This window comes from Perissodus microlepis, chromosome 12, assembly GCF_051167445.1.
Source record: "Perissodus microlepis isolate ML-2025 ecotype Zambia chromosome 12, ASM5116744v1, whole genome shotgun sequence".
NCBI classification, from domain to species: domain Eukaryota; kingdom Metazoa; phylum Chordata; class Actinopteri; order Cichliformes; family Cichlidae; genus Perissodus; species Perissodus microlepis.
The window spans coordinates 25,068,258-25,082,225 of NC_140472.1; the positions used below are offsets into that span (position 1 = coordinate 25,068,258).

The 13,968-nt window shown below is 39.7% G+C and overlaps 1 protein-coding gene across 1 annotated transcript in view; it reads right to left on the reverse strand.

The window, feature by feature from the left end:
* Positions 1–381: 381 nt before the first annotated feature.
* The window catches only part of commd10 (COMM domain containing 10), a 70,206-nt gene continuing 56,619 nt past the window's right edge, over positions 382–13,968 (reverse strand). The window contains exons 6-7 of the mRNA XM_084945607.1: positions 1,160–1,219; positions 382–935 (exon numbers count right to left, since the gene is read on the reverse strand). Of these exons, the coding sequence (XP_084801733.1) occupies positions 897–935; positions 1,160–1,219 (99 nt within the window). The 3' untranslated portion in view covers positions 382–896. The remainder of the gene's footprint in view (positions 936–1,159; positions 1,220–13,968) is intronic.

Consider the following 13,968-nt stretch of genomic DNA (forward strand, 5'->3'; position numbering starts at 1 on the left):
GCCAAAAAAAAAAACAGTCTAACAGATCAAATCACCAGAGAATGCAGAGAAGAGCTATTGGATAGATCTAATAAAGTAAATGGGTTCACTAAAGCTCCAGGGGAAAACAACACCTGGGAATTAGGGAACTTCTCAAGCTTTGGTTCAGTGTGGACGTGAGGAAATTATGCACATACATGCATACACAAAAGGGCAGATGCACAAACAAGGACACAGTCATACACCCATGTTCTCACAGACACACATTCGCACACACAGTCTCATACACACAATCACGCTGGAGGTCTGCTGTGCCTCCCAGAACTCCCATCTGTTGAACCAGCAGTCCAGGTTGGTCTTAATGAGAAATAATGAGCCTTCACTAAATAACAACAGCTTGGATGGATTTCACCTCCACTTCAGATTTTATTAGAATGGCATGGAGAGTAGTTCATTCTTCAAGCTACACAATGTATTTGTTATAGTTCAAAAGACATTTTGACATTTAATTTCCTTTTTTTTTTCTGAGAGTACAAAGGAAACTTGAAGCTAAATGACTGTTGGCACATTTTCATCATCTACATCTTGTTATAAGGAATGTATAAGGAAAGCAAGCATTAATTTACTAGAGGGTGGAGAAAACATTATTAAACAAACTTGTTCAAGTACAACTCATACTGATGAATTTGGGGTAATTTCCCGCTATAAAATCCAGGCTCTGAGTAATGAGTGCAAAAAGGAGTTCAAAAGGGAACTCATTTCTTCAAACTTGACATATTTCTCAAATAAATCAGAGCACAAAATTTAATTGCTAGGCCTCTAACAGCTGCATGGCTGTCAGCAAAAACACCATTAACATATAGTTCGTGTGCTTGAGTGTGTCTGTGTGTGTGTGGCTGTACAAAGTCCAAAAGGCATCATGTCAGGGAATCCAGCTGTCCTTGGACGATTTCGAGCTGAAAGAAAGAGGGGAAATGATGAGTTTTTGGAGCGAATGTGTGCACAAAAGAATGACACAAAGAAGGAGAGGAAGTCTGAAAGATATTTAAAAAGAGAGGGAGTAGAATGTATCGAAGTATGAAGGAGTGCAAAATGCAACATGGATACTTGGCACAAAAACACGAAGACGATGTGGCATGAAAGAGGCACGGACACACACACGAAACATAACGACACGAACCTTGTTGTACAAATCAAGCAGTTGCTGGTGGTTAAACTCAACGAAGACATTTTCCTGAACCTGGAGAGACAGAGAGAGAGAAACGAGGTTAGAGACAAGCAGAGAGGCATGACATTTATGGGAGGAAACAATCGAAAAAGTAAGAAATTTCCGAAATATACAAAAGCAGCAGTGATGAGGAGAAGCAGCGGCGATGAAAGCACATAGGTAAGGGGCATGACGCAGATTTCTCGAGCTGGCTTCTTGTGCTTTCTATAAAAGCCTTCATTAATTATTACTGCTCTCTGACCAGTATGCACCATCTTTTAAGTCTTATCCATCAGTTGTTTAAAAATACACAGAAGAAAAAAAGCTGTCCACCCTCTTGCACAGGGAAAACCCATCACTCTGTCTCCATTCTGTTGGCTTACTTTTAAAACTTGTAGACTTCTGTCACCGTGTCACCAACCGTAGTACAAAACTACACACATGACTCAATAATACAGGACACTGCTTCTTCTACACTGTCAAGCATATAAACCATCATCCGCTTTCTATATTAGAATTAAAGCAAATACTCTTTTTTCAGTTTATTCTTAAACGTTTTTTTCCATCTCATGAAACAAAAAAATATCAAGTAATATAGATGTGAAACACCATGAATGCAATCATGTGACAGTTTAATGAAATTAGTCCTGTTCAAGAAACATTTGCATATGCATGGTGTGACTTTTAGAGCTAAAAACATTTCAATTCATTTGTCTACATTTTTGCTTTTACCAGCAGACAGGTGTAGTGTAATGTCACAAACAGCGGGTTACCCAGGGGAAGCTCATACAGCACACTGACGTGAGGTTAGCACACTGCAGACATTCAAGAAAGAAATGTGTGATTTGAGTAATGGGGAGCCTGTGCCACAGTAGATCTTTATGTCTAACAATGCCTCTGGCTCCTGTTATAGACTCAGGAGTGAAGTCATGTTAATGATGGATCACGAAAGTTAGAGGAGCTTTTGTTTTTTTTATACATTAAATGATGCATTTTTCATCTGTGAAGCTGGAATATCAAACTAAGATACATGAACAGTCCAAGTTTGCCTTTAGTTTCATAACGTTTATTACTTTATGTGCTAATTCTTAGGTTAACACTGGAGCCTTTTTTCTCTGCAGACTCTGTAGAAAACTATACAGAACCAAGGGCAACCATCACTGAACTACCATCATCATCATCGTCATCATTATCCCATCAGAAACTCAGACTCAACGATAATCCACCTCTGTGAGCGGGCGTAATGGGGAGACACTTTATCAACACCCATCACAGAGAAAATAGCTATAATGTGTGAAATGGATGGAGAGTACAGAATGAGAACAGCAGTTTTGTAGCCAACTAAAGTGCATTTATTGATGTTACCCTAAATGTACCAAACTCTGATCCAAGAAGGATAGCAGACAGGAGGGAAAAGACAGAATGAACGAGATAGACACAAAGGGAAAAAAAGGAATTAAATAAGTTCGTGCTGAAAGGCAGTAAAACTAAATGTGGGTTTTCTGATTGTACACTCCCATCTAAAGCTCCACTCCCAGCAGTTCGGTGCTTGGAGACTAAACGGAGCTTGGGGGCTTGAAGCTAACTGGCTGGCTGGTTGGGTGGGTGGAGGGAGGCCATGTGTCATGGTAAATTAATGACAGAGATATTAATTAGAAGCTACATTAAAAGTCCATAAAAGAGAGAACAGAGGGCTGTTATCTCTTGTCAAAGCTCCCACTCGACAGCAGCTTCACAACACAAGGAAAATGTAGGACAGCCTTGAATTTAGCTACAGCTGAGGGAGCGCTGCAAGGACAGCCCAGCAGGTACTGAAACAACTAAATAAAGTGTTGTTACTGAGCGAGATAAAATGAAAAGAAGATGCACATCAAAGAAGATCTACGAGGTGATAAATCATTTCTCGGAGGAAAGACAGTTGCCGTTAGGAAATGATTTGATTTGAAGGAAAAAATTGTGCATGCAGTGAAATTAGTTGAATGATGAACACGTTTTGCTTCCAGTAGCATTAATCAGCCTCAATTCACGCAACTCCCTCCCATTGATCTCCACTGTGGCAAACACTATTATAATGAGCAGACTCCTGTGCTGCATAATAACTTATCTCGGTTAACAGTCTTTAAGTGTGCTCGGGTCACGGCAGCACCAGGAGACTTGGTGGAAAAGCAGAAATAAACACTTGTCAGCTGGCTGAGCTGCCTATTGTTTTCTGACAGAGGTAAGACAAGGGACAGCCAAAATGACGGTTGTATGTGTGTGACTGTGATCAAAACTAACCTATGAGAAAAAGCGTACAACAAACCGCAGTAATGCTCGGTGTCTTCATGTGTTATGGTTATGTGAATGTGAGACTGACACTGTGTTCTGATAAGATTTTCAAAAGACTGCTGTGTGTGTGTGTGTGTGTGTGTGTGTGTGTGTGTGTGTGTGTGTGTGTGTTTTATCTTGGAAAACACATTCCTAAATGTGTATGCGTATGTGAGTGTGAGTGTGTGTTTGGCCCATCAAATTGTTCCTCAGGGTTGAGATTTTGCCAGGCAGTAACCCAACAAGGCTCTGACAGATCTGGGCTAACACTAATGGGGATAGGATGCATCATCCTTGTCATCACAGCCCTGTACAGCCCTAAAGTAGGCGCACGCACGCACACAGATATACATAAACGTTTCATCTGTCGTAGTGCTAAAAAACAGAAAACAGGATAAACCCATTAACATAATCACAGATTCACTTGCATCTGGTGTTCCATATGCACTACATGTTAAACCGTATATAGGCTAGACACTGAGGGAAACCCAAAGCACGAGGGAGAATGAACAAGCAAAGGCGTAAATTAGCAAATAAAGGAGCTATAAAGTCATAAAATAAATCAACAAAACTCCTTGAAATATATCCTTGAAATGTAGGACAAACTTTTCTTCTCTCAGTGCTAAAAGCTCTCAACAATGTCACTTGTACAATTCTCAAGATGAGTCAACAAAGTCACAGAGGATAAAGACTCTTTGGGGATTACAGCATAACTCACCATGAGGACACCATGTTAATTCTTTAGTGTCTGGACACTTAAAGCGAAATTACAACATACACATGATTTCCACAGCTCTGGCCTTCAGTGCTATCAGTAATAACAATGTTATGTCAGTTTCTCCAATCTGGATGTGTTGTTCGATAGCAGAGAAACAAAGACAGTGAGATATTAAATAGATGCACAATATAGGAAATGTTATTTAGAAGGGGAAAAAAGGTACCATTAACGAGGAAACTGACTGTAATGTCAATGTAACATCATTATGTAATAAATGGTTACTGATATTCTGGCTGTGTTCACTTGAAGTTTTACTTTTAAATCGTGGTAGACAACCTGTCTAATTGGAAGCTTTAAAAACTGGACCCCAAACATCCACCAGATTCCCCAAATTTTTTATTGCACCAAAATTGGGTTAAAATTCTGTTGTGATTATTATCATTTTCGTTATTTCATTTTTCATATATGCCTTTTATCCCCAGGACTGCCTTAATTCTTACAGGTACTGGAAACATTCCTCAGAGATTTTAGTCCATATGGACATGATAGCATCACACAGTTGCTGCAGATTTGTCAGCTTCACATCTATGATACAAATCTCTCATTCCATCACATCTCACAGGCGCTCTTCTGACATCTGATGACTATGGGGGCTATTTGAATACAGCGAACTCACTGTCATGTACACGAAACCAGTTTAAAATGATTTTGAAGCTTTGTGACATGACACATTATCCTGCTGGCAGCAGCCATCAGAAAATGGGTACACTGTGGTCATGAAGGGACATGATCAGAAACAGCAGTCAGGTAGGCTGTGGTGTTTAAACGATGCTCGGTTGGTACTAAAGGGCCCAAAGTGTGCCGAGGAAATATCCCCTACATCATTACACTAACACCTGGCCAAACTGCAGGTACAGAGCAGGATGGATGCATGCTTTGGTTGTTGCTGTTTTTGGCCGATTCTGACCCTACCCCAGCAAAAATAAAGGCTTATAAGACCACACACTGTTTTTCCAACCTTCTACTGGTCAGTTTTGGCGAGCCTAGGTGAACTGTATAACAATTTCCATTTCTTAGCTGACAACAATGGCACCCTTGAAGCAAACAAGCTCTAGTTGCTGCTATAGCCCATTTGCTTCAAGGTTCAACTGTTGTATTCAGAGATGCTCTTTCCCCTACTTTTTTTTTTGCAACAAGTGGTTATCTGAGTTATATCAGCTCGAAGAAGTATAGCCATTTTTCTCTGTTCCTCTTTGGCAATACAACCCTTTCTCTGAGAGATCTGCCACTCACTGAAAATTTTCTCTTTTACCTTTTTCCCCTTGTGATGCTGGATTAGATATAAGATATTTGTATTAAGGATAAACTGTGGCTGTTGCTCAGGAGGCAGAGCAGGTCATCTACTAATCGGAAGGTTGGTGTTTCGTTCCCTGGATGCTCCAGTCTGCATGCTAAATATCCTTGGGCATGATACTGTGAATGTGTGCAAATGTTAGACAGAAAGCACTTACGCACAAAAAAGGGCTTATATGAATGCATGAATGGGGTATGTTGTATAAAGAGCTTTGAGTCCTCGAGTAGAAATATAAAAGAACCAGTTGCACAAGTGTACCTAATGAAGTGGCTGGTGAGTGTATATAGTTTTCAGAGATGGATTTCTGTGAACTTGGCACATACATTTGTTGCACCCAGGTGAGGAAACCTAGTAGCTCCAATCATCCCCTGACTTTGTATCCAGAGCTGCAAACACCAGATCTTTCAATCTTTCACAAATACACTGAAATATTTCAAAATTAGATGTTGGAATTCATCTCTTTTTCCACCAGCATGACATTTGTGATTCATAGTGCAGGTCTGGATGAACCTTAGATGAACTTCTTAGGTTGACCCCGACTTTACTGGTCCATTGACTTTCCATCGAGTGTCGCAATCAGGTCAAATAAATATCGGCATATTTGTACGACAGGTGTGTTTTCTTTATGACCTCAGACAGTCACGAGTGTGAATGCAGACTCTGTCTTGTTCTCGTACAACCTGTTTACTCTTGGCCTTCTGAGTTTTGTTTTTTTTTGGCTTGTCATATTTTATTTTATAGATCTTACTATTTCTGATCTGAGACATTACTCCGAGGAACACAACAAAATTTGACCATGACCTAAAGCCTAAACCCAAACTGAAGCATTTTAAACAAGAATTTCCCCTTTAAATAAATATGAAATGGAAAAACACTGCTCCTCCTGAAGCACAGAGTCAATCATCTACTGTCATCTAGACGAACAACGGGTAACCGCAGCACTGACGTTGAGAACAGAGCAATTTCGTGTTATTCAGCTTAAAGAGGTTTGTTGTATTCTTGAGTGCTCCAATCAATGTGTTCCAATTGATAAAGAAAACGACACTTTCAACAAATGGTGCTTTTATCTCATCAAGTTGTTACTGTAGCCAGTTATAACAATTTTAAAGAGACTGTGGTGGACAATATGGAGCAGTAGCGGCTTTTAATTCACACGAGTTCATTGGAATGGGGCTAGGAGGACGCACTCTTCATAAATTATTTGCTCCAGTACAATAAAGTAAAGCTTGGATTTGAAACACTTGTCAAAGGAGTGATTTTTTTCTTTCCTGAGTGCTACACAAAAACTGGATTTCTTACTTCTGACAAATATAAAACAAAGAAGGGCATGGTGGGAATAAGGAACGGGAGAGTGAGTACAACATGAAAAGGAAAATAGAATGACAAAAAAAGAGAGGATGGGAGAAATGAGCAGCATACTGAAAGAGTAGAGGACAAAGTGAAGAGTCTCAAAGACAGAATAGTATCTTAAAGGGCAAAAGAATTGTGATTATCTAAGAGAAGGTTCTTTGTGACAAACAAAAAAAAACCTCTTCTATTACTTAAATCCAGAAATTTGCAAACCAGATATAAAAACACAGCTGTGGATAATTTCACAGAGAGCAATAGAGACTCAAAGCGGGCACTTTGTCAGGGTGAAGCTGTCTGCTGGGTGAAGCAATCTTAAAATATGCATGGCAGAGTCGATACCAGACAGACACGATGTGAAGCAAATCAGACTCAAGTGTTGAATACAAGTGATAATCAATCTTCTGCAGAATAGTTAAATGATATGTGTGGCCGTGTGAAGGGGCATCACAGTGGTGCCGCGGTGAACACTGTCACCTCACAGCAAAACAATTTTCGTGTTTGATTGAGAGCCTTTCTGTGTGGAGTCTGCGTGCCGTCCCTGTGCCCGTACAGGTTAATTGACCATAATCTCGAGTGTGAGTGAGAAGGGTTTGTACTCTCGCATTTTTGGAAGATTGTTTGCAAATTCAAAGTTAGGTTCTCAGTACAGCAGTTTTTTTGTGTTTGTGTGTCTATTTTCAAGGCACATTCTGTGAAGTTCAGGGTTGACAGCACTCACAGTCCTCTGTGCAAAAACATGCTCACTGTACAGCTTTGTTTTGCTGCTGCGCTCACGACAGTTTCAGCTGAAAATAGTTGTGAAATACGACTGCGCTCGTCTGTATCACTTCTCAAGAAGTGGCGGCATTTACAATACAAACACTGTCCTGTCGCGTCTGAGGTGAAACTAATCCTAACTGTGACTAACCTAATTATTTTGATCTACTGAACAAAATACTTTTTAACCTTCTAAAAACAAGCTGTTTTCAAAAAAAGCCCCTCTACAAACAAGGTCATTAGAGATTCCAGTGCCTGTGAACACAGACCCTTAAATTTTTCTGCAAGATGAATTCACGAGTTATTTTTTTACTTCTGGTGCAGCGATCATCACGTGATTACTTTCTGTAACTTCTCAGCCTGCCTCTGTCTCTGTGTGTGTAGCAGCAACCAGCTGTGCCATAGACATGACAGTTGGGAAAGAAAAAGCATTTCCCCAGATAAGCGTTTTCCCTCTGGGGCACCCAGATACCCATGTGGAAGGTTTTTAACATTAAACTTGGCATATCTTCCAGAAATGATGTCACATTCATGAGAGGTCTTAATTAGCAGAAGAAAAAAAACATGAAGGCTGTGAAAAATTAAAAAGAAAAGACTCATCCTCTTGGTATTTACACAAACTGTAAAGAGTAATGAAATATTTTTAGGCCTTGATATGTCCCACATGTTTATGGCAACTGACATAAATGATTTAAGAAGTTTTGAAGCCACTGATTCTGACAGATTTTGAGAGCATTAAAGTTGAAATATTTAGCACGAAAAAATGTTTTGCAGTTAATCTCAACCAAAACAAATGTGATGCAAAAGTGATCTCTATGACTTTGCTGCATTACAAGTTTTCTGTGACTATGAGCTCCTTCAAAGTTTGTTCAATCGGCAGACTCTCTGTTGACTTTTCCAGACAAAGAAATCTCTACTCTGAAAGACAAATAGATAGAAAGGGAGATGGAATATGCAGGAGGTTAAGCTGTTGGATTTTCCAGGCCCTATTCTCACCACACACACACACACACTTGTAATTATTATATTTTAATATGCATAAAATGATTTAATAATTTTTTTAAAAACTACAGTGGCCTTGAGAGGTCAAACACATTGCAGCGTAAGAAAACACCCGCAAATAGAACAATGCTGGAAAAACCTTGCAATACACAGTGGAAATGATTAGGGAAGATAATGATGCTACGGACACTCTGTCGAATGGCAGAAACTGAAATATGTGAAAGATTACACTGAGACACACTTAAAAGAAGTGGAGGATTCATCGGTACTGTGAGGGGAAAAATATGCACGTTAATGTGTGTTCTTATTGCTTTATTCAGATAATACTGTAGTTACAGGCAGCTGCTCCAGCTCATTGTTGACTCCTCTAAATCACTTCTTTTTTTCTGTTAATTTGCTGGTGTTTTCTTCAGTTTCAGTGCGTTTGACCTAAGTTAAGATGACCATGGGATCGTTGCCTGTCCCACAAGGCTGTGAAAAAAATATAGGTACTCAAGAAACGAATTGATATTAAAAATTACGATTGAATTAAGTATGCATTTGTAACAGCATTAGTCCCGTCTTCACCTCCTCCAGTTAAACGACTTATAACCAGCATGTTTGCAGACTGACAGGCACTCGCAGTGGAAGTAGTTCATACCTAGTTAAGCCCCAGTCACCCAGGTTTAGATAGTGACCTAGTAGCAACCCGAAATCCTTGCGATGTCCGGTAATTGCTAAATGACCGAAATAAAAATTTTCATTTGCTAGCTTATTTTCCATTTGCAGTTGGTGTGTTGGAATACACATTTTTCCCTAGCGACCATTGGTTGCCAACCCATCACTAGGCCTGAGTGCTCGGGGCTTTACTCAGTACTCATATCTCAGACCAGATCCATCTTCAGACTTTAACTTCATTTGAAACCACAGCTGTAAAATTTGGGCTTTGCATAACTAGCGCTGTTATTGTGTTGAGAAACTCTATCTGGACAGACCGACATATAAACATCTGCCAAAGTGCTCAAAACCCTCTTTGTCCTTCTTTGCCCCTCCAGGGCCAGACTTTGTCGAGATGACACACAGACACACAAGGTGAAAACAATACAAGCTTTGCTATGGCGGGTGGTTACAAATACACCCTTCCCTTTCCTGGTTGCTATACGGTATTTTAAAATACACATATGTTCTTTGTTTCAGCTTGGCCTCACTGAACATACAGAGCATTAACAAAAAAGACAAAAAGGAGCAACAATGGAATGAGTGTTGGTTTATCTTATTCTTGTGGCTCCAAGTTGTCTTTATGTTTGACTGCCGTCCTGTCTCTCTAGCCAGTTTACAGTAAGTCCTCTGTACACCCCTGTTTGTCAGTTAGCCTAAAGTGCACGCATCACTGCAAACCTGTCTGCTGATCCTCTTCTCTGTGGTCGTGCTAGCCAAATTTCACAAGCTCTACCTGGCGTCTCTGTTGCTTTCCGACATCTTGCTGAAGGGTGATCAGCAGGAGTTACTGAAAGAGGATACGCTCGTCTTTCACTGTGCATGCAGACAGGTGATAAAACTGTGGCATAAAGACTGAGTGGCGTTTAGGAGAAAACAGCAATTACATCAAATACGCTGGAATCTCATCATTGTTGATGTACTTAATAAAGTTGCATACTAAAACTTCCTTTAATATCCAAATTAACAACCAAAACACATCTGTTGCATCACAGCAAAACAAAAAACAAAGTCAAAATCAAGTGTGAGCCTAGTTTATTTATAAATAAGAGTGCTTTTGGTTTGTTTGGTGACGCATGTGTTTCCATGTACATGGTTGTAAAGGTGCAAAGCCGTCTGTCACTAACAACTCAAATACTGGCAGGTGTGCTGACAAAACAGTCTTTAAACCTCTCAAACATTTTTGTTGTTTGCAGCACAGCCACAGGTGTGCTACATCCTGTTTCATGCCACGAGTGCTTCTGTCAATGTGTTTATCTCATCAACACTTCTGAGATTTGCCTAGATTGCAACCACCTGATTCACCTTGTTGGATGAAGAACTTGGGTGGGAAAATCAAAGACAGGTCAAAGTTGCAGCTGAGGAGAAAAACGAATTTGTTTAAGCATTATACTGTGCTGGGGAGCTTTAAACTCATTATGGCACACCAATCAAACAAAATGTAATGTATCATAAATCTAACATGTGCTGTAACTACATTTTCGGAACAAGCACAGGGTGCCATAATAAGACAATTACAAAATGGTGACTACTGACCCTTAAAACTTCCAAAATGTCATGATATATTAGAGCCAGCATTTCTCAAATTAAGGCATGTTGCTGGGTATTCCCTCAGCCAGTTAGTGGACAGGCACAATACATGGTATTAGTATTCAGAAGGTTTTTTGGGGTAAAGCATGATTTGCAAGTAAATGGTCACTACTGATTGCAAGACGTAATTAATACAAAGATGTTTCTACTCAAGAACTCCACCCAGTGAACTGAAAACTGCCCACAGGTTACAGATTATAGTATTATCCTATCCTAGCATCCAACATTTGCACTATTTTTGCGTTAACAAAAGTGCTACCTACATAGAACTTCAATAAAGTATGACATCCTATCTCTGCAAAACCACAAGACAATTACCTGCTTTTTTGTTTTGCTATTACTTGCAAAAAGGGCGGCAAAGTTAAAGATTGTTTCATCTCCCTGAGCCGTCAGTGTCTGACATTTTTGTCCTCACATACACCACCATTAGGCAAAGATCAGAGTAGTTCACAGCTCTTCAGTGCTGTGATCTAACTTTCGTTTTAGATATCTGATTGCCAGAAAAGTGAGTCGAAAACACTGAAATACTGGTATTATTTTAACTTTTTATTTTATATTGTAGTAGTAAAATGCACAAATAATAATAGAACTGTGAAAAGCACATTTTCAGTAACATTAAATCTTTCTTTTAAAAACATACAGCGTAACAGTACACAATAGCTCTTATGTTCAGAAATGTAAAAAAAGAGAAATCACCAGCTCAATAATTAACCATGTTTAATCTCCCCATGACCCATTGAGACCATAGCCATTGAGAAAAAGCAGTCTATAGGAGCCACATATGCTCTGTGCATAAATGCTGAAAGAGGGGCAACCATTAACTGGTATCCACTCTACAACACTGCCCTGTAGCCATCACACAGTGACAGACATGGAACCTCAAAACGTCAGCCATTCACCAAAAGCCCGTTGAGTGCAACAAATAAGAGCTGTCAAAGCCAAACACTAGAAACTGTCAATCACCTCTGGTATTTATAACAGAAACGGGCACGAGCAGATATGCGCGTACACGTGCACTCCCCACACAAATACACAGAGAAGAAAAGTTATTTTCCAAAGCTCTGTCAGACTTATGACATACAATAGATGACATGATGGAAAACCCATCCTGCAAACGGTAAGTCAGGGGCCTTCTGAAAACATGGAATGGGGCCAACACGTCACTCAGACTTTCTAATTTCTTTGATTTGGAAAAAAAAAGAAGAAAAAAAAAGCATCGAGCAATAAACTGGCCCACTGACTTTATCCCTCTTAATATTTTCTTCCTTTTCCAACTGTCCTTTTGATAAAACCCTCATTTTCTCTAAACTCTGAAAACCACGGGGAGTAACTAAAAGCATAGAAGGGTGGAGTGCACGTCAGGGGAGACAGTGGGAACTTTGATGACAATAAAAAGATAAATAAAGAAGGCAACACAATAAACAAACTGTAGCTCTTGTTTTGGTATGAAGACAAGAGGAAGCAGCAGGTTCTAAGCCCAGCGGGTAGGATTCCTGAAAGCACACCAGGACACACACATCTCTAACTAGCCCCCATGACAACAAACAAAACATAACACATATATTTTAGGCTCGTGGGGATATATATACACAAGCACCACCCAATAACACAAACAATAACCATATACATATTTAGGAGGAAGTAACATAGTTGCTTTTATGTTAAAATGCTATAAAAAGCACAGTTTGTTTGCATGTACACTAACACATCAATTACCCTCTGGATGTTATATTAGGCCATTTATTATTTAAAAGCAGTTGCTGCAATGATACAAATAAATAATTAATATTTTCCGTGTTGGTCTGGGTGAATATGTCAGTGGCCATTAATTTCTGATGAAGGACACCTGCTAAGTGGTTCCAGTTAAGCTGTCTGTTCATTGTTCTTGATTAATGGGTAGCCTCTATCTAAAGTAGGTTAAAGTTTGCCAACGTGTTACAACAGTTAGCGAGTTAACCAGACGATACCAAATTAAATAATTCACACGAAGCACTGTCTAGAACAACGCTCACAACTGTCAGTGATCTGTTTTTTGTTCTTATCGTAACACCAAGCATTACACTGTAGAATCCTACGTCAAGGTCTTGGAGCAGCTGCTCCCTGAATTTCCTCCTGATGAAACATCTGCTTGAAAGATTGGGAAGTCCTGTGTTCAGAAAGTCGAGCGAATTTCTGCCCACTTCCACCAGGAAATTCTTACCCAACTTCAAAACGTTGGCTCAGGTGGCACTAAAACTAATTCTAGTTTTGAGTGGGGCAGTAAAGCCTAAACTCATAGTTTAGAAATTATAAATTAAACTGGACATGAGAAGCAGTCACTCTGGGGCCAAAACTTGAAAGCAAATGACAATCACCTCTGTAGGAAACCTCTTTCAAGTAAGCATCTAGTTCAAGTCTTTCTTTTTTATCAAAACTGCTTGTTTAAGCACAAAGACTGTGGTGTTTTAGTAACATGGGAAAAAAATCATCTGCTTTCATGTGATGCCTCATTTTCATCTCTTCTGTTTATCCCCTTACGAATGCACACTCTGTTCTCCATCTCTCCATTTTCTTTCGCTTATCAGGGTTTCTGAGAGGCTGGACCTATCCCAGCTGTCATGGGGTGGGGTGCAGCCTGGACTGGTCACCAAACAAAGAGACAGACAACCATTCATGCTTGCATTCACATTTACGGTCCATTTAGAATCACCAGAGATTATTGGGAGACCATGTAAACTGCACACAGAGTTGGAGCTGGTAGATTTGAACCCAGGACCCCTCTTACTGGGCCATGACAGTCCTAACCGCCACACCACTGTTCCACTAATGCACATATCTTTATACTCTGTCTGCTATTTTGGTTATTATTGTGATTGTTTCTTTTAAACTACTTCAAGTATACAAGAATTGGGATGCAACTAATAAAACAATAAAACTATGAAATGTGCAGTTAGTCCTTCTAGCACATAGAAATGAAGGATCTCCCCTATGAAAAACTGCACTGCCGACGCTCTGAATGTGAAACTACAG